Source organism: Megachile rotundata, chromosome 7 (assembly GCF_050947335.1).
Source record: "Megachile rotundata isolate GNS110a chromosome 7, iyMegRotu1, whole genome shotgun sequence".
Classification (NCBI taxonomy): Eukaryota; Metazoa; Arthropoda; class Insecta; order Hymenoptera; family Megachilidae; genus Megachile; species Megachile rotundata.
Window position 1 is genome coordinate 3635009 of NC_134989.1, and position 21341 is coordinate 3656349.

The window sequence follows — 21341 nt, forward strand, 5'->3', positions numbered from 1 at the left end:
TTTAATTAATAACCAATGCCGTGAAATGGACGTTTGCGCGATGATCGAAGTTAACAAGCGTGACGTTCCGCGAAAAATAAAAATAAGAAAACGCTTCAGTACATTTTTCTTCTTTTTTTTTATATGGAAATACATACCTGAAGTGGATTAAAATGGATGCTCGAGAACGTTGTATACATAAGAACAGAATTTTAATTTCCTTCGTAATTTGATACAAATGTTCTATTGATTCGATTCAATATGAATTTAATTTAATATCAGGTTTATTATTTAAATTAATTAACGTTGAAAGTTTCAACGAGCGCAGGAAGTTAATATTGAAACAGGACCCTGTGTTACAAATTAAACTGTTCCAAATTTAAATTTTTGCTGTAACAAATAAATTCATAGAATGTAGAAAATAAGTCTGTTGGCTTTCTACGAAGAAAAGTCTGTTACGTCGCATGCTTTTACCGGTAGACGTATGCTTAACATATTCCGAACATCTTTTTTTTCCAATTCCCTTCGTCCTCGCGTACAAACCTCACCGGATATTACATTACATTTCTTTCCATTAGGTGTCATTGTAGTACTGGAAGCATCCTCGCGTTTCTATGATAATAACGCGAGACGGAAACACGTCTCCCTCGACGCTGTTACATTTTTCCAACGTTTCCACATCCGTTCCTTGCCCGCTCCCGTTTCCTTTCCTCTTGGTCGTTCCTCTGCATGCAACGATCCGCTCGAGCAAAGCGACTGTTTAACGCGACAACGGTACAAAAAGATTTGCTGAAATGTTTCGATGAATAACGCGAACATAAATGGATGGGCTGTGCTAATTCGCGCGAACAGTCTGGCGCAAGATTCATCGGTGAAGCCTGGACGGAGCTGGAAAACGACATGACTTAATCTTCGGGATTTCGAATAATGAAATATGAATAAAATGAAAATTGTTCACTCTCTGGATAAATATTCCGTTGCGTTTGATGCTTTAACGTTTTCAGCAGTTTTCACTATTTTCATATTTTTCAACATTTTTACAGTTACAAATTGCAAATGATAATGTAGTGACCTTTTAAGTAGGAGATATTTGTTATAGTTCAGTTGATTTGATTATATATTGCATTATTTTTAGAACTATAAGTAAGCTTCACAATGTACCTGTTAAATATTGCAATACACGGTATTTACACTTATTACAGAATATTTCATACGAAAATGATATACAGGGTGTCCGCGCCAAAGTGTCACAGCGTGATATCTTATGAACTATTGATGTCACGAAAAAGTGCTTATACAGAAATTGCAGGGCAAAAGAGGCCCTACATTTTGGCGGAAGCAAAATTTTTTTATTGTTATTAATGTAAAAGATATGATGGTGAAGTTTCGTTTTTTAAATGGAACTATATATTTTTTTTTCGATCAGGCGATAGTGCTTTTCAAATCAAAAATGCTTTTCAAGACGAATTCATCAAGGTTTTATGTACTTACCCAATTTTTATTAGTTTTCGAGATAGAACGCTTAGAAATTTACTGATTTTCAGCAGTGACGTCTCGGTTTGAGTAGTAAGTCATAAAATCGATCTTATTGTTGCGGTAAGTGCCGCAGATTTGACTCTGCCTGCCGAAACTGATAGCCGAGGGTCTACGGTCCCAACGGTAAGTCCGAAGAGTACGAAACGGAAAGAATTGTCCATCATCCTCGATGCGGAAAACTTAGAGCGTAATGAACAATTCTTTCCGTTTCGGAAAGAAATATGGGACTTAAGGGACGTGAATTTAAACAGGATTCTATTTGAGCTAATAGCGTGTATAATTCTTCATAGGTTAATTTCTGTTCACCTATGACTCTATTGAGATGGGACTTGCTAGACTTAACAGCGCTTTCCCAAAGACCTCCGAAGTGCGGCGCTTGAGGAGGTACTAGGTGTCACTGTATCATCTTTCCGCATAAAAATTTTGTAATTTCCGAATTGTGCTGCTCACTAGTAATTAATTTTTCTAGATCTGCTAATCTATTTTTTGCACCTATGAAATTTGTTCCGTTGTCCGAAAATATGTGTTGACAACAGCCTCGGCGAGCTACGAACCGTCGAAGACAGTTGATAAATGCATTGGTACTTAAATCTATTGCTAACTCGATGTGGATCGCCTTGGTGGCGAAACGCAGAAAAAGACAAATATACGATTTTATTGATGTCTTACTGCGGCTACGCTCTTTTGTTAGAAATGGGCCCGCGTAATCTACTCCACAAGTAGCGAATGGTCGTGCAGGTGTTACCCTGACCGCCGGTAACTGATCCATAGGGTACTGTACTCCCAGTGGGTTGGCTCTGAAACACCTAATACAGCCTCTAATAACTCTTTTCACATTGCGTGTACAATTGATTGGCCAAAAGTTTTCGCGCAGTGACGCGATTACTTGCTGGCAGCCCGCGTGAAGTAGTCTGTTATGTTCACGCCTAATAATCAAATCAGTGAACTTATGCTTTGCTGGTAATAAAATGGGATGTCTCTTACTGTATTTAATAAGCGCATTACTTAAACGCCCGCCAACTCTAATAATGCCTGTTTCGTCTAAAAACGGAGCCAAAGCCTGTAATGGGCTTTGTTTCTGCATTGACTGATTTTTATTTAACGAGAGAAATTCACTGGAAAATGCTGTTTTTTGAACTACTCGTATTAATATTTTTTGCGCTTCTTGTAATTCTATGACTGATAACTGACTGTTTCCTAACGCTGTCGATTTATTTGTCTTGAGTTTCCGCGCGTTATTAATAAACCGGAGACAATAAACTGTAACTCTAAGTAACCGGTCGAAATCAGAGTACCGTTCAATTAAATCATTGTTGTCCAATGTTACGATGTTTACTGAGACTATGGATTTCTTTTGATCTGGAATGTTAACTATTTCTTCTAATGATTGTGGCCAGAGGTCCGACTCACTCTTTAACCATCCCGGATCTGACCTCCATAACTCATTAATGGCCAGCAATTTAGGAGTACTTCCACGAGTGATTAAATCTGCTGGGTTTTCAGATGACCGAAAATGAAACCAATTCTGTTTGTCGGTTAATAATAACAAAAATTCAATATAATAATTGAATTTTTGTGACCCGATTTGTAACAAAAATTTTCCACTTGTCTGACTGACCGCGAATCCACGAAAGGGTAATTGTCGAGTCCGAAAAATACCATTCCCTGTCTATAAAAAGTCTGAGTGCTAATTTTACTTTTTTAATTAACTTCGCAAGTAGCAATGCCCCACAAAGTTCTAATCTGGGCAATGTGATTGTCTTTAAAGGGGCAACTCTCGATTTTGATAATAATAACCTAGACTCCCATTGACCTGATCTACCGCGTGACCGTAAGTAGGCGCAAGCCCCATACGCCTTTTCTGATATGTCAGAGAATCCAATTACTTCTACCCTTCCCGTAGCAACAATCACTCGACGAGGAATCTTTACTTTATCTAAGAACTCTAACTCTGTAATAAAATCTATCCATTGCTTGTACACATCCTGAGGCACTGATTCATCCCAGTTTGTCTGCAGTTGCCACAACTGTTGCATTATTAATTTGGCATTGGTTATCACTGGACTAATTAAACCTAACGGGTCGAAAATTTGAGCTATTTGCGACAAAATGGTGCGTTTTGTCACACGTTTATGTGCTGATGGTGTAGTTGAAGAACAGAGCTCATCTGTAGCTGACGACCATTGCAACCCGAGGATTTTCGGGTGCTTATCTATATTTGACATTTTGTCCTGAATATCTAAATGCTTCGAAAACGCTGAACTGTTCGTAGACAATTTTCTTAACTGTAATTCTGCCCTTCCTAAAATATCGGACAACGCCTCTTTAACTTGTTCTAATTCTAATTCTGTTTCCACATCCGTCAACAAATCATCAACATAGAAGTCGTTAATGATAATCGTGCTAACGGTTGAATTTTCTGTAGCACAATCTAATCCAATCTGCTTTAATACACGCGTGGCTAAAAATGGCACGGAAGCTGTACCATATGTAACTGTATTCAGTTCGTATACTTCAACTGGAGCATCACGACTTGACCGCCATAAAATTCGTTGTAAACTACGTTGTTTTGGCTCTACTAAAATCTGTTTATACATCTTCTCTATATCCGCTGAAAGTACATACTTGTGTATTCTGAATCGTAATAATATATCTATTAATTCACTCTGAACTGTTGGGCCGACCTTCTGAGTGTCGTTTAATGAAATGCCCGTGCTTGTTTTTACCGATCCATCGAATACAACACGAAGTTTCGTCGTTACGGCGTGATGAGGAAAATAAAACGATAGCCCGGTATCTATCTCTGAATTTGGGACTCGCGACATATGGCCTAATGGTTCATACTCTGTGAGAAATTTTACATATTCTTCCCGTAACTGCGGTTGCCTACTGAATTTGTTTTCTAACGATCTAAGCCTATTTTCTGCGCTATGTCTGGTCGATCCCAATTTCCCGATCTTGTCATTGAACGGAATCTGTACTATGAACCGTCCAGTTTCATCTCTACGCGTTGTGGTTTGAAAATGTAATTCGCAATCATCTATGTTATCTTTCTGCTCTACCGTTACGTTCTCAACCTTCCAAAATTGTTCCAATTGATTGGAAAGATCGTGATTGGTAACGAAATTACACTGTTGCCTTGACGGTTTGTTTTGAATGGACCATTTTACGGTTCCCCCTAACACCCAACCTAACTGCGTCTTTTGCCACAGTAAGTTGGTCCCTGTTTTCTGTTGACCGACGCATAATAGATGCCAGAACAATCCGGCACCGATTAACATATCAATCGGCCGACACTTATCGGAATTCGGGTCTGCTAATTTGACATGCGCCAGTACGGAAATTGCTAATTTTTCTATGTTAATGTTCGGCATGTCCTGAGTAATTCTATCTATTGTCAAGCATGAAACATTGGCGTTAAAGTTGTTGAATCGTGATGTTATCTTTATATTAACCCTTTTTTTTTTTTTTTTTTTTTTTAACGTGGGGGAAATCTTCCAAAGATACCCCGCACCCTTGGGGGAAGGCACGGGGTTATGTGGGATTCTTACCCACTAAAACCCCCACGGTGGTCCTCCAATGACGCGTTGGGAGCCCCAGAAACTCTAAAGAACACAACTGGGGCCCCCGCGCTTTGCTCTTTCGAGCCCTTCCCGGGAGGAAATCGTAAGACCTCCCCCCGACAAGACAAACTCATCTAATCTAATCTTTACGGCGGTGCCCAGACCATCGAGGCAACCGCCGTCCCCCCCGGGGCAGCGTGCAGGGCGTCCTGGGCCCCCCCCCAGGACACCACTGCCCCCGCGGCAGCCCTGCAAGGGGAGACGTAATGCCTCCCCAGAGCCGCCGCCCCCCAACAGGTCAGAGACCTGAAAAAGACCGACGGCCCTCGGCATTACACCGAGGGACCGTCGGCCTGCAATCTACAAGCGGAGGAGTCAAGTCGAGGCCCGCGACGACCCCGACTGCTCCCCCGGACAACTGCAGGTGGCCTGCTGGGAGCAGCCGCATCTCGGCGGCTGCGACCCCTTCTCCTCCTCTGCGGGTCCGCTTCTTCGCGAACCCGCTCCGTGGCCTCCTTCTGCAGCATCACTTGCTCGCAGAAGGAGGCCACGGCCTTCCAGGACCTCTCGCTTGCCAGCGATGCCCCAACTAATGCTGGCAGCGAGAGGTCATAACCAACCTCCTGAATAAGGACACGGCGCAGCGCTGAAAAGGCGGGGCATACCTCCAGCGCATGCTGCGCCGTGTCCAAGGCCTCACGACAATGGTGGCAGGCCGCCGTCGTCTCCGAAGCAGCCGTGCCCGGTGAGCACCTGCGTCATACGGTAGGTGATCCTACCATGTCGCCGCTCTCGCCACTGATTAAAAAGTGGCAGGAGGGCCCCGACGACTGGCTTGCTGGAATAGGTACGCAGATCCATTATCCAACGCGAAACAGCCAGTCGTCGGGCCTGACACCTGATCTCATCGATCACCACCGGCTCCGGCGGGACACCGTCGTGACGCTGCAGGGCGCGGATGCGCGTGTAAACGAGCGCATCCGCCCCTGCCAGGTACTCAAACGGTATAAGGCCCGCCAGAGCCATCGCCGCCCCGTAGGAGATGGTACGGTATCCCCTAACGACCCTGATGGCTAGCCGCCTCTGCAGACGATGCACAAGCTGCAAGCTGCGGCGGCTGGCCACCAGGGCCGACGCCCAAACAGCCGATCCATTCAAAATCATGGACCGCACCACCCCCACGTACAGGCGGCAAACCTTCACTTCCGGCCCCCCGAGATTGGGCATAAGGCGGCCAAGGGCGGCCGCTGCCCGCTCAACTCGGGGGACCAGGCGATCGAAATGGAGATCGAAGCGCCAGTGACTGTCAAGGACGAGGCCCAGATATCTCATACTGGCCCCGACCTCGACCCAGGCATTACCCACCCGGATCCACGAGGGGGGAGGACCCTTCGACCGAGGCTTGTTATGGAAGAACATTGCCTCGGTCTTACGGGGGTCTATCCTCAACCCCAGCTCGTGGATCCGTCCGACGACGGCGGCAATTGCCACCTCGGCCAGACAGATGGTCCTTTCAAACGTCTCCCCGACGGCAAGAATAAACGTGTCATCTGCATAGCAGATGACATACGTGCCGTCAGGGAGAGGGACCCGCATGACGCGGTCGTTCCCCAGGTTCCACAAATCCGGTCCCAAACCGGAACCCTGGGGCACGCCGCGCTTCACCTCCCTCCGGATTAAACCGTCCCGGCCCATATACTCTATAAACCTGTCCTTCAGGTAGGACCCAATAACCACCCTTAGATAGGGAGGCACGCGGTGGTAAACCAGTGCCTCCCTGATGGCGGCCCAGGGCAGGGTGTTGAATGCATTGGTTATATCTAATAATACAGCAACACACACCCCGCCCCGGGATACAGCCGCTCCCGCGAGGGACTTGATGCGCATGATCGCGTCGATCGTCGATCGTCCCTCGCGGAAGCCGAATTGGCTGTCCGCCAAATCTGGTCCTACCGAGGACAGGTGCCTGTGGAGGCGAGAAGCTATAATCCTTTCCAGGAGCTTTCCCGCCTCGTCCAGCAGGCAAATGGGCCGGTACGCGGAGGGAGAGTCCGCGGGTCTTCCTTCCTTCTTAATAAGGACCATCCGTCCGGTCTTCCAGTCCTGGGGGAACTCCCCAAATTGAAGACACCGCGTAAACAACGCCTTCAAATCCGTCCAAAGGACGCCCGAGGCCTAGACCAAAGCTTTGCCGGGTATTCCATCCGGACCCGGGGCGGTATTCTTCGCCCCGAGCCTCCTCAGCGCAGCTAGGAGCTCCTCGTCTGTGACCCCCAGCTCGTCGGACCATCCGACTGGGTCCGACACCTCAGCCGCGGGACCCTCACTTTCCCCATCCGGGGGAAAGAGGGCTTCAACCACGCGGCTGAGGAACTGGGGTTCCAGTGTTTCCGTCACGGAGGGCGCCCATGGCCGCTGTCGACCAAGTACAATTTTGTAGGGGCGCCCCCACGGATCTTCCTCTAATCTATTGAGGAGCTCCTGCCATGCCTCGGCCTTAGCCTTCTTGATGGCCAGCTGCAGGGCTTTAACTTTCTCTCTGTAAAGCCCATACAACTGTGCCACCCACGTCGGACTTTCTCTACGTCGCCGACGGGCACGTGTGTACCAGCGGCGCGCCCGAATACAATCGCTTCTTAGCTCCGCGATTTCAGGCGACCACCAGTACACAGCCTTTCTCCATGAGGGACCCGCTCTTGGCATCGCCGCATCGCATATAAGCGTCAATGCGCGGCGAAGCCAACGGGCCCCTTCGTGCCCGTCGGCTGGCCTGTCTCTATGCCAGGCCACGACGTAGGCAGCGGCCATCAGGGCGTCCTTGTCCAAACGCTTTAGTGACCACCGCGGCGGTGGGGCCGCTCTATCCTCTGGGCGGCCTCGGGGCGGCGCACCAGGAGGAGCAGCGGAGAGGACCATCATTATGTACCGATGGTCCGACAAGGTTTCTACCTCCTCCGCCACCCTCCACCCCGAGATACGGCGCGCAGCAGCAGGTGTGGCGAATGAGAGGTCAACAATTGACCCCCCATGCTGCCGCACGCACGTATGGACTGAGCCCGTATTAAGCAAACGGAGCTCAAGTCCAGCCGCCCAATCGAGCACCGTCTCGCCCCTCGCGTCCGTCCTGGGGGTCGCCCAGGCCGTAGCCTTGGCGTTGAAGTCTCCCAGGACAATGACAGGACAAGGCAGGCAGCGGGACACGCATTGCCTAACCTCGTCCAGAAAAGTCTCAAAAGTCGCGAGGGGCCAGCTCGGAGGAGCGTAAACTCCCACCACCACGGTGTCACCCCAGTTGACTGCCACGAATCCCCGCCCGCTTTCGATGAGTGTACAGGGCGGAGATCCGGGCCTTCCTGTCCAAACAATAGCGACGGAGCCCAAACGGTCCCCGGTCCAGTTTGGATGGACCGGGACTTTACAGGGCTCCGCCACTACTCCTATACCTGCTTCCCGCTCGACCAGGGCCTGTGCAAAAAGGTCTTGCGCCCTGGCCGATCTTTATATTAACCCTATCTCGAACTATTTTTACCTTTCCGCCTATCCCAGATACCTGCATTTCTGTAGGTTCACAATTAATACCTAACTTTTTGCATATATCGTACGTAACAAAATTCGACTGCGAACCTGAGTCAAGCAACGCCCGACATTCTAATTTCTGTCCCCCTTTGTTTTCTACGAAAATGACTGCTGTGGATAATATACTATGTTCCCAAGCTCTGTTATCAACATTTGCAACACACGACGCTATCTTATTGGGATCAGAAGGACCCGCTTTTTCTATAGAAACATTAGTTGCTTGAGGAGCAACTTCCCTATGCAACAGTATATGGTGTTTCCGGTTACAAATATCACAGAATTTTTGAGTACACGCTTGTACCCGATGACCTGTCTGCAAACAGTTGTAGCAACTACGAGATGCTTGGACTATCTTTGTTTTCTCATCAATCAACAATGACTTAAACTTTCCGCATCTAAACAAGGGATGCCCAGCACTACACGCTGGGAAGGTAGTCGGCGTGCTTGCGAGGGTCGTCGTTGCGCGCAATGGCTTGTGGATACCTGCTACTACTATTGGGGTTTCCGTCTTTATATTCTGAATTGGAACATTAACACTTTCTAAGTATCTTGACCGTTCCTCTAAAAATCCTGTAAACTTATTGAATGTAACCCGATCTAAAGTTGCTGCACCACTTTCCCATTCTTTTAACGAAGCTACATCTAATTTTCTCGATAGAATGGGAACTATTAGCGTATCCCATAACTCTACCGGCTGATCCAACGACTTCAAGGCTGCTAAGTGATTTCTTGCATCGTCAACTAAATTTCTAAGTGCGGATGAAGATTGTTTCTGCATATCTAGCAAAGCTGATACATGGTGCTTTCTGATAGCCGCTGAATTCTCGTATCTTGATTTTAATGCCTCCCATGCTAAGTTTGCCTCAGAAACCCCCAAAGATTGGACTACCCGCGCGGCTGGACCTTTGAACGCGGAATTCAGATAGTGGAATTTTTGAACATCGGATAATTCACTTTCATGGACTAGACTCGTGAAAGTGTTCCTAAATCTAATACAATCACTGTAGCTTCCATCAAATGATGGTAGCTGGATGGTTGGTAGCTTTACGGTGGCCAGTGAGTTAGAAAGAGTGGGCGAATTCGTTTGTCCTGCGGTTTGATTAGTGACTGTGCTATTTCCCTGTGTGCGTTCTATAAAAATCTCTACTTCTGCAATTAAATTAAAGTACGTTTCTTCGAATGCATCCCTATCGGCTGCATGAGATGCTTCCGAGTCAGTGCCCTCAACAATACGCTCGATTCGATTCTGTACTGAACTGTATCTATTGTATAAATCTACGTTAGCTTCTAACCGTTTCTGTAATGCCCTAACTGAGACTGTTGCCGCGGATTCCGCAAAATAACGACTGAATCGAGTCAGAACCGATTTAACTTGTCCGCGTTCGGTTGTCAATTTAACTCTTGCTCCATTTTCACGCTATTAACTCAAATAAAGACAGGAATTCAAGCTTACGTGACAGAAACAGAAGAATGTTGGCACTGCCTGATGCAAATGATGCTGCAACTCCTGAGATTCTGATAGTTCCTGGCTGAATCCTGTGCGCTGCGTCGCCGTCGGATGCGATCTTCTTTCGTTGGATGTTGTACGTTGACCTCTGCTGTTGGACTTGGTACGTGCTCCTCTGCTGATGCTGTTGGCAGCGACGCGAAGTCCTCTATGGCTGGACCCGGTACGCTGTCCTCTGCTGCTGGTTGTTGATACGAAATCAACACTCTCGTTCAACTTTTTCAAGCAATCTTCCTGTGCGAAGATTTGCTTTGATCTTCTCAATACTGTCTATTACTCACACACCACACACTATTTGTTAGACTGCTGTTGAGTTGACTGCTGTTCCAGTGCAACTCAGATCCGTAAGCACTTATCCGGCTCGAAGGACCAATGATAGGGTTTGGTCAGGTCCTTATATTGCCCGAAGTGCCTTCTAAAGTCTGGTATGGGATCGAAGGACCACCCAATGTTTTGCGGATTGGGGCCGCGAAAGAACACTCACTGTATTTATATTAAACAATGGTTTTTAATATATATGTGAGTGTGTGTGTGTGTGTGTGTGTGTATAGAGCATGTGTGTTTATGTGTGATTTAATGTGTATGTTCTAAGTACTAAACTCTGTTCTATGCTACACTGTTTTCCGATCTGTACTGTGCTATCTGTTCTATTGGTATCTAACGTTTTTGGTATTTTCTGCTTTCGTTAACACCTCTGTTCTCCCTTCCATTGCGCCCTTAACGTGGTACTTTTCTGAAACGGGAACAGAAGTTCCTACGGGGGAGGACGGCGTTCCGGGGAGAATTTGGGAAAAACCCAAATTCCGTGACGTCGGTCTCGGTCTGCGCGAACCGTTACTTTAAGAGCCAGATCGCCCTCTGACCTTCTAAGTTGCGAGGTTTATGACATGGCCTGTGTTACTGAAGCCAAAAACTCTAAAAACTAGTGCAGCAATAAATAAATCTGCTAAAAACTACAAATTATCTTAATAACTTCTTTTGAAGTTTTAAAAACTTCAAACGTGACCGCTTTCCCTCGTCATGTCGTAAGCCTCATCTATGCAAAACTCTAACAATAACCAATTTATGCATTATCCTGCATGAAAATTAAATTTTCATTGTGGTGTTCTTGAAACAATTTTCTAATGAATCGTTGTAATTTTTATCGTTCATTTTATGCAAAATAAATGCAGTAAAGCTCTTTCCATGAATCACGAAATTCTATGAAACAAAATATATCCGAAATCCGTTTAGGAAAATATTTCACAATTTCGTGTATCTTGCTGATACGAATTAAAATCAGTTGGCCCAGATTGAATTTCTTCTGTACAAAATTAACTATATTTAATTTAAACTAAATAAACTATCAAAATAAATTTTAACAACAAAATGTTTTTTTTAAATTAAATTACATTTAAATTAAAAAACATTTTTTATTATCCGAAAACCGTTCACGAAACATTTCATTTTTTTAACGTTTATAAAGGAATTTTACGAATGTAATATGAAACAAATGAAGGTAATATAATTAATTTGTTATTTGTGATGACATGTATAGTATATCAGAAACGATATGGAAGAATTAAACACACAATTATTTAATACAACAGAAATGAGATTGTTTCATTTTGAAAAGTAACATCAAGAACTTTATTAACAGATAGAAAATAACTTTAAATGAAACTAACAAGAACATTTATTGAAATTTAATATCAATATACTCGTTTACTACAACAAATCTCCATCTGAAATATTCCACTAAAGTTTTGCAAACTAGTCGTTTCAACACTTTTTCTCTACTGCCCGAAAAACCTAGAATCAAATTTGACAGCTCATTCATGAGCGTTTTCGCCAGTCAGGTTTTCAAAATTCACACGTTCTCAATATTTCATACGTAACCACATTTTACCAAAAACCGATATTGTACTCAGTGTCCACTATTTTAGTACTCTACATAAATGCATACGAAGAGAATATGCAAGTTTGGTATATTTGTAAAACGTCGAACAATTTTGTCCTATAAAATTTATTTTTTACACACTACGAATTAGTATTTAGGAAATACTGTTTGTAATTTCTTACCAAAATAAGATTGTTGAAAATATGTGGGATTGATAATTTGTGCAACACCCTATAAAGTAAGCTATGTATGAACTATGTGTAAAGTAGATAAGTACTAGATAGTAGTATAAGTGTTCTAAAATATGTATTCTTTTGAACATTTTTAAACACGTAAGAATGTGTAGAAAACATGCGAAAAAGACCAGTCGACTAAGTAATTCATTACCTCTTGTAATTTATTCTGTTACACCTATAAATGTATCAATAAACACTTTGATCAAAGTTAAATACGTAATAGTTAAAGCGTGCGTATATTTTTTGGGACATCCTGTATCTATGAATACGATTATAGTCCTAAAACTATAATTATAATTTAGCTACAATGTTTCATACAAGGGGTTATCGATATTTCTATTTTATCCTTCTGTTTTCATTTTTTCGATTTATCCTCTTTTCAATAAAAGTTAAATAAAAAGTTGAAACCGTCGCTAGAATGGAGTGGCTTCTTATTACGAACTCGAAGTACGCGAGTCGAAGTTGAATTTGATATCGGTCTTGTCCCGCGACGCGAGTCACAGTGCAATCGTATTAAAATTTACAAAAGCGAAAACTTCTGATCGGCTCCGAGTAGAATTGAAAAAGTTGCTCAACGAACGAAGCATTTTCGACCAGTCGATCCATTTAAACCGCAATTATGAAGCGTCAGGTATAAAGCAACACAGTGAAAATCGCGTGGAGAATTAACGACGATCAAGGGAACCGAGGGAAGTCCGAAATAGTCGCTTTAATTTCACGCAATTGCAAACTAACTGGAAAATTAATCGTACCAATGGGTATCGAGTTGAAAGGATGACAACACAGTTTTACGGTTACGGTAAAACTTTCGTTTATCTAAACGAAACTCTACTGGAAACTTTTTTTATTTAGTTATTTTGGCCGAGCTACTTTTAGGTTATTTTCATTCGAGTTATTTTACAGACTCGTACATTCGTTCAAAGTCTTCTTTTCTGAAACTATTTACAGTGTTTTTAGTATTCGCAGCTTAACTTGTAATTGGTATAGTGACCATTCTTTCGTGCACACAGCGGCTATCTTATTACATGTACAGTGTCGCGGCCATTTTGTCACACACATAGTTTGGTGGCTACCTTGTCATATGTACAGTACAATGGTCATTTTATTACATGCAAAAATGGCAATTTTGTCACATATGCAGTAGTGCTCATCTTACCATACACACTATGACGGTCATTTCATTACATTCACAGTACATATAAGGCTTATAGAAGTAATAAGATAAAGAAATTACAAAAATGTAAAAAAGGTAGTATTATACATTGGTTATACTTACTATTTTATTTATAAGCTACAATAATCCTGTTAAATTTAATAAGAGACATAACTGTTAGGACCTGACAGACTTTATCCAATCAGATATGAGAAAAACCTAGTTAAAATTACAGTTTTACTTCTACAAAATTTTATCTGTTTATTATTATTTCATTATAATTATTGTCAACAGTTTCAAGTATCTAATTATATCACTAATCAGATAGATAAAAGAATACGAATAATAATTTCTTGCAAAACCAAAAAAAATTACGCACATATTATTGACATAGTAATTAAAAAATTAAATAGTTAATAGTAGATGTCATTCAATTGCAGTAGTATCATAAACAATGTAGAAAGTTTATGGTATTAGTGATTACTGGAACGTAATTATTGTTTCTTTAATATCGAAAACGAATCAACTTTTTCGCTAACATAGCACAGTTTATCCGAATTTTTATGCACATAACGAGAACGGAGATAGAAGGAGAAATCAGTGATCTCTTGTTATGTGAACATTCTGGTCATTCAAATCCAGATATATCCCCATAAATGAAGTTCTACTGCACCGAAAGTGGCTGGCATTGCACTGCGAAAGATTTCGAAATCGATTTTACTAGCAAGGGAATTCAAATGTCGTTCGTTGATTCGTTGCTTCGCGGTGGTTAATTCGTTTCACTACGGGATTATCGAAATCGATGAAATTCTGTTGCACTAGGGAACACTGAAAGGAATATTATTTCATGTTTAATATCAAGCGAACCTGTAGCGGCTGTACCGTATGCATGAAGATCGAAACGCGAATATTCATTTCACGGAGTATCCAAGTTATTATTCCTAACGATTCTCATTTTCCATCGGTTCTCTTAGTAAGTAAGACTTAAATCGTTTTTATAATTTAATAGAAAAATTTAAATATAATTGTTTGCAATTAGAGGAATGTTTACATATAAAACAATTATTCATGTTTATTAAAATTTATTAAAATTATTTGTAGAAGTATATAATTTTAAAATCTGTTAATATATGAACGTTTTCCAAATATTTAGAATTTATAAATTTATGAATTTACGTTTAATTCCGCTGGGAACTAAACATTAGAAGAAAATAGAAAATTCAGATTCAATTGCAGAGGAATTTCAAATTTTCAATTCAGAAGTTTAAAAGGCATGATTAGAAGTGCAAGAATCTGAAAAATTAGGAATTTGAGTTTCTAAATGTATTAAATTTGAAATTTGGAAGTTCGAGAATATGAAAATTTCATAAAATAGGAAAATAGAAATATGGAAATATAAAAACAAGAGATAAAAATGTAGAGACATGGAAATGCAGAAATGTAGAAACGTGGACATATGAAAATATAGAAATTTGCAAATATAGAAATGTGGAAATGTCGAAATATAGAAATTTGCAAATATAGAAATGTGGAAATGTCGAAATGTAGAAATGTAGAAATGTTGAAATGTGGAAATGTAGAAATGTAGAAATGTAGAAATGTTGAAATGTAGAAATGTAGAAATGTAGAAATGTAGAAATGTAAAAATATTTAAAGATAAGAATGTATATATATATAAATGCAGAAATTAAAAATTTCTCAGTTTTTAAATTTTTAGATTAAATAATTTGAAAATTAAAAAGTTTAAGCAGAGAAATTTCAGATTTTCAATTTGTGAAATTGACAACCTACAAATACCCATCATTACTTTGAAAAAAGAAACAATGACGTATTTAATTCAACACTTTTCAATAGATCAATATCTCCAGTTTAACAAATTTTCCATTAAAATCACAACAGATTGCACTTTTATTAAATTCCTACCACGTACGTGACTCTTCTTTTTCCTTTTTAGACGTTAATAATGCTTTTTTGTCGTGTCCAGGCTTCCTTAATAGAGCGTCTAATAACCTCCATTGCGGATGTCGATTTAATTAAAACACGGACGTTTAAGCCGCGTTCACAACGTGTCTGTTATTAATCTGGCAGAAAAAGCAGAGCAGATCGTTGAAAAAGTTTTATCATCCAAGTCCCATACAAGTTTCCCAGCTCTCTGCTGATTTATGTCGAGTTGCGGCCAAGCTTGAAGGAGGAATTTATTTCAACACCATTCCCTCATTTGTCCTGTGTTTATTATAATATCTCTTGTCTAGGGGAATCGTATGTCTCTGGCGGTTAAAAATGTCGCTGCTAACATCGCAAACATCTGTTTTCCACGAACGAAATTCGTCTAAATAGCAACACGTTATTGTCTTGAAATTATTAGAATATTGCTTTGAAGCTATATTTGATTACCACGTAATTTTTTTTTCTTTTTATTGAATGTTTAAGGTCACATGCACCTTCTTAGGTTATTAGTGACCACATTTGATTTGGGACTATGTGAAATACGTATTAATATTACATTTCATAATAAAGACCGATATCTATCAAAAAGGTAAGAATTTTCCTGCACAAATTTACATTTTGTAGCATACTTGCCATGTTTGAGATGTTATACTGCTCCCTTTTAGTGCGATACTCAGGGCACTGAATTAGAATGTGATCAATGGAAATTTGTGCATTGCACACCTTACAGATTTTTGGGTTTGATTTAGAAATCAGAAATGAATGAGTTAATTTGGTGTGGCCAATTCTTAATCTAGTTAGTACCACTTGATCTTTTCGGTTCATAAATATTACCGGGCTAGTATCATATATGTATATTATCACGAATTTTGTGTAAAGCTGTAGGTGGTGAAGATTTCCAAATTGTGTTCCAACGTTCATTTACGGCTTTGATGAGGTGTTTTTGAAGATCTTGGTGGGGCACAGGTACGAGGAGCGTTTGGGATGTTATAGTGCTTGCCTCTTTTGCTGCTAAATCTGCTTCCTCATTTCCTCTAATGCCTATTTGTGATGGAACCCAGGAGAATAAGAGATCTTTTCCAGAACTATTGATCATAGCATTTTTTTCAATAATCTTCTGAATTATAGCGTTGTTAATTTCCAGGCTTTGAATAGCGGATATAACACTTTGGGAGTCGGTTAATACAATAAATTTGTTATACTCTGAATTCTCAACATACACTAAAGATTGGAGGACAGCATAAGCTTCACAGTTAAAAATTATATAAGAATTTGGTACCTTGAATAAGAGTTTATCATCATAAGTGCATACTGCACATCCAGTTCCTTCTTTCGATTTAGAACCATCTGTAAATATTTGTTTGTGACTTGGATAATCACTTGTTAGTTCCAGATATAAGGTTTGGAGAATACTTCGATCTGTATTTTTAGAAACTTGTAGGAATTTATCAATTATACGAGGTAATTTTATTGTCCATGGCGGAATCGCAAATTGTTCCCTTGGAAACACTGAAGGAATTTTCATTTGTATGTTCTGTAGACACTCCTTTAATCGGAGGTGTAGTGATTTCGGATACTTGCGTTTTATATAAGGATTGTGTGTATACTTTCCAGCTATTAATAAGTCATGAATAGGGTTTGACGGTGTCGCAAGTTTAGATACAGCATAAGTTAGACTCAGTTGTTTCCTTCTTATTTCGAGTGGCGGCATATTAGCTTCAGCTAGTAAAGCTGCAACTGGACTGGTCCTGAATGCTCCAGTTGCAATTCTAATTCCCGCATTATGGATAGGCGACATCATTTTGAGGAGATGCGGTTTTGCCGAATCGTATACAATCGAACGTTTTTATCACAATATGATATTTAACTTTTGAATACACGCGTTTTTAAGATTTTTGAGGTATGGAGTCCATGAGAGTTTTCCGTCAAAGATGAGACCAAGAATCTTAGGGGTCTCTGTTATTTTCAGTTGATGTTGACCAAGACTTAATTTGAGTTCATAATTTTTGTCCTTCCTATTTTTAGAGAAGATAGTTGCCGTGGTTTTTTCTTTAGAAAATTTAAAACCAGTTTGTAGTCCAAAGTTTTGAAGTCTATTCAGATTGTCTTCTAAGATTAGTTGGCTAGTTTTAATGTCTTTTCCTGTAATATAAATTGTGCAATCATCTGCAAATATGACATATTTAACTGGTTTAGTGAAAATTTCTGTAATTCCATTTATTGCTATTAAAAACAGTGTTACACTTATCACTGATCCTTGTGATACTCCGTTTTCAATGATGGTTTTATTTGAGAGATGGCCATTTACTCGAGCATATATCGATCTATTTCTGACGAAGTTATTGATGAATTGGAACATGTTTCCATTTATGTTTATTTTCCGTAGTTCTTGTAAAATTTGGTGTCTCCATATCATATCATACGCTTTTTCAATATCCAAACATATTGCGATTAGGTGTTGTCTCTGTAGAAAGGCTTCGCATATGTTTGTATCTAAAGTGACGAGACTGTCCATTGTTGATCGATATTGCCTAAAGCCGTTTTGATTATTTCCTAATAGATAATTTTTTTCCAAAAACCATCGTAATCTTTTATTCAAAAGCTTTTCTAATATTTTGCACATACAGCACGTTAATACAATGGGTCTATAGCTATCAGCGTTGGATTTGTTTTTACCCGGTTTTAGAATAGGGACAACTATTGCTTCGTGCCAACTATCAGGAAAAACGTTATTTAGCCATATACAATTATAAAGACGCAAAAGATAATTCTTTCCCACTTTTGGCAATTGCTGTATAAAGATATTTGGTATACCGTCTGGTCCTGGACTGGAATTTTTTAATGTTTTAATCGCTGAGTGAAGTTCAGTTAACTCTAATTTGGTGTTTAAATCATTGTTATTATCTGTACTAGTGTCGTTCCATAGTACGCTTTCAGCATGATTTTTAGTACTAAGAAAATCTAGATCAAAATTTGCATTAAGTACTGGAGTTCGTGGCAAAAGTATCTGCTAATATGTTGGCTATTTCTTTAGGGTCGTTTGTGATAGTATTATTTGGTGCGTATATAGAGGTAAAATGGGTGTGACATTTTTGTCCATTTATTCTCTTTAGCTTAGTCCACATTTCATTATTTGATGTATTACTGTTTAGTGAAGATATGTAGTTCATCCACGCCTGTTTTTTGGTTCGTTTCAAAGTTTTCCTAACTATTGCTCTTCTAAGTTTGAATTCTAATAGGTTTGCGTCTGTCTTATGCTTCTTGTACACGTTGAAGACATGTTTTTTATTTTTAATGACGTCATCACATTCTTGATTCCACCATGGAAGACTTCTGTTGCATTTGTAATTTGAGGTTTTGGAAATGGAGTGTGTGGCTGCATTGATAATCAATTTCTCAAATTCTTGCAGCAGCTCATTAATTCGTTCGCAATTTTCAGTATTAGGTTCAGTTAATAATGGGATACTTTGTTCTATTATTTCGCGGTACTTTGACCAGTCCGCTTTTTTAAATTTCCATCTAGGTGTGAATATGAAGTCATTTTTATTTTCCTCCTTTAGTGCAATAAATAAAGGAATATGATCACTGTTGTATAGGTCTTGGGAAGTTGTCATTTCTAAATCATCGCAGATGGAGGGACTGCAAAAGGCCAAGTCAATTGAGCTATAAGATCCATTTATTGGGTTGAAATGAGTTGGTTCGGTGGTATTTAATAGTACAAGATCTGATTTGATTATTATGTTTTCAGTAATTTTACCTCTAATATTCGTGTGTGTTGACCCCCATAACGTACTGTGACTGTTCAAGTCTCCCATCAAGATGAAGGGTTTAGGCAGTTGTTGTATGAGGTTAAATAGATCCACTTCCTGCATCTGGTAGTTATTCGGGATGTACACATTGCAGATACAAATTTTCTTTTCAATTAACATAAGTGAGACTGCTACTGCTTCCAAATTTGTCTTAAGTGTTATTTCATTGTAGAGTAAATTTTCTTTTAAGTAAATTGCAACTCCACCGCTTGCAGCTGCGGCATTCAATCTGTTTTTGAAAGCCACATTACAACCTCTAATATTGATATAATTGTTTTCTTTAAAATTTGTTTCTTGAAGGCATAGTACGTTTGGCTTGTGGTCAAGAATTAGCTTTTGTAGGAATTCAAATTGTGCATTTAGACTATTTACGTTCCACTCTAAGATTTTGTTTCCCATGAATTGATCGAAATTAATTTAAAGAAGAATTAATTGTTGATGGTAGAATCTGTGAATTATTCATATTTTCGTCTTCGGATGACAGAATTGGAGAGTCTGTTGTCATACTGAAGGGTGGAGGCTTCAGTAACTTCTTGGTAATCCTAGTAAAACGGTTTTTAATGCATCTATCTTTGAGATAAGGATATAGTTCGTACATGAAGGTTGCTAGAGAGTTGGTATCCTGAACATATTCTGTAGCTGTCTTTTTTATATCAGACTGTCCTTGAGCTTTTTCTAAGAAGTTTTTAAATTGATTATAGTTTAACAATTTGCCTGGTTCGTTTAGTATATGTTGTACGGGTTCTAGTGAATCGTCTATATTTTTTGTCCTGGTTTCTGTCGTGCTTACTTTTTTCTTTGGTGGTCTGTGAACTGGCTCTTTCATCGTGGTCTCTAGATCTTTGCTTGTATTGCTTGAATTACTGCTCGAATTGTCAGTAATTTCAGCATGAGTGCGTTTTAATGACATGTGAGTATGTTCTGTTTCCATATTTTCTACTTTTGATGTTTGAATTTTATTTGACGGCTCAATGTTTTTATTGCCTGTGTGAGATATGGTTTGTACCTTCTTTTGGGTATTGGTAGATGAGTTTTCTTTCAATTGTAACGAGGCATATTTTCATTGGGTTGATTGCCTCGTTTTTTTTGGGTTATGCCTCGTTACGATGATCCTCCCGAATTGCCAGCCCCACTCCTCCGCCCAAGCGGACCACCTTGCCGCTGGGGCAAGTATGAGTGAGCGTGTGTGTGTGTTTTTCTTTTCTTTTTCGTGTGTTTTTTTTATTTTCTATTTATTTCGGAAGCCACGCTTTTCTTTCTCCCCTTCCCCCTTCTCCAACACCAGGAAGGAGCCGCTGCTGTCCCTGGTCGCGGAGGAACCTCTCCCTGAGTGACGGAGGCGCGGGATGGGCCCACCAAAGAAGACCCCGGCTGTCCGGTCGCGGTGCCACCCCGTCACCCTCCGCGGGGGCGACCGGCAGCCCACCACCGGGAAACGCCAGGCCTGGGGACGAGCCACCCCCGACTGCCACCTCGAGAGGGCCCCAGGACCTGGCCACCAGACGTCGCAGTGGAATGGCCCATCCTCGACGCCGAAATCCTCGGGGTGGGGGAATACCGCGAACCAGGGAAGAAGAGGATGGAAGAGAGAAGCCAGCGAGCCGCCGTGAGAGATAGCCGCATCCTTTCGCGAAAGCCGTTTCTCTTTTTTTTTTCCCCTATTTCGTGTATTTTACGTCTCCGCTTCTTCTTGTTTTTTTTTCAAAATCTGAGTAGTGCGTTCCGTGTTATACTTTGTGTCATTTTGGTATTGTGTGTGCCTGCGTGGAGTGTGTGTCGCCGCCGCCCCTGTGTGGAATTTTTGGGAGTACACCAGCGCAAAAAGGTAGGAGTCATCTCCGTACCCTGTTTATTGTTAGTCATTTGCGCGTGGGCGAGGGCGATAGGACCCCTGGCCCCAGTGACGAGGACCCTAGAGGCCGCGGACAGTCTACACGACACTGTCCCCTCTAATTTAGTTCTTCCTCGTTTCGCTGTATTTTGGTATTTAGGACCAACGTCCCCTTATTGTCCACGACCCCTAAGAGGGCGTGTTCCTTCGCGGGCGAATACCTCAGCGTTCTTTTTGCATTTCTATATTTTCTGTACTCGCGCGTACCGTGAGCCCCCGCGCCGCGAAAGCCTCCCTCGCAACTGGCGAGTCGACCCCTTTTCCT

General features: G+C 41.1%; 2 protein-coding genes across 2 annotated transcripts; both read right to left on the bottom strand.

The window, feature by feature from the left end:
- Nucleotides 1-1909: 1909 nt before the first annotated feature.
- Nucleotides 1910-5411, bottom strand: LOC105661809 (uncharacterized). The gene is made up of 3 exons (XM_076533431.1): nucleotides 5189-5411; nucleotides 3213-4906; nucleotides 1910-3040 (listed from the first exon to the last, which is right to left on the bottom strand). Exons 1-3 carry the CDS (start codon nucleotides 5409-5411, stop codon nucleotides 1910-1912), a joined length of 3048 nt encoding a protein of 1015 aa, XP_076389546.1.
- Nucleotides 5411-6104, bottom strand: LOC143264776 (uncharacterized). The gene is made up of 2 exons (XM_076533432.1): nucleotides 5914-6104; nucleotides 5411-5831 (listed from the first exon to the last, which is right to left on the bottom strand). The coding sequence occupies exons 1-2, from the start codon at nucleotides 6102-6104 to the stop codon at nucleotides 5411-5413; spliced, it is 612 nt and encodes a 203-aa protein (XP_076389547.1).
- Between the last annotated feature and the right edge of the window lie 15237 nt (nucleotides 6105-21341).

Excerpts from the sequence above, each read along its gene's own strand:
- LOC105661809 (XM_076533431.1), bottom strand. The coding sequence starts at position 5,411 with ATGCCGAGGGCCGTCGGTCTTTTTCAGGTCTCTGACCTGTTGGGGGGC. Across the intron at positions 4,907-5,188 it reads GTTTGTCTTGTCGGGGGGAG|ATAGAATTACTCAGGACATG; the intron begins GTCTTACGATTT and ends GCTTGACAATAG. Across the intron at positions 3,041-3,212 it reads TTGCGAAGTTAATTAAAAAA|AATTGGTTTCATTTTCGGTC; the intron begins GTAAAATTAGCA and ends ACCGACAAACAG.
- LOC143264776 (XM_076533432.1), bottom strand. The coding sequence starts at position 6,104 with ATGGCTCTGGCGGGCCTTATACCGTTTGAGTACCTGGCAGGGGCGGAT. Across the intron at positions 5,832-5,913 it reads CTGCGTACCTATTCCAGCAA|GTGCTCACCGGGCACGGCTG; the intron begins GCCAGTCGTCGG and ends CGTATGACGCAG.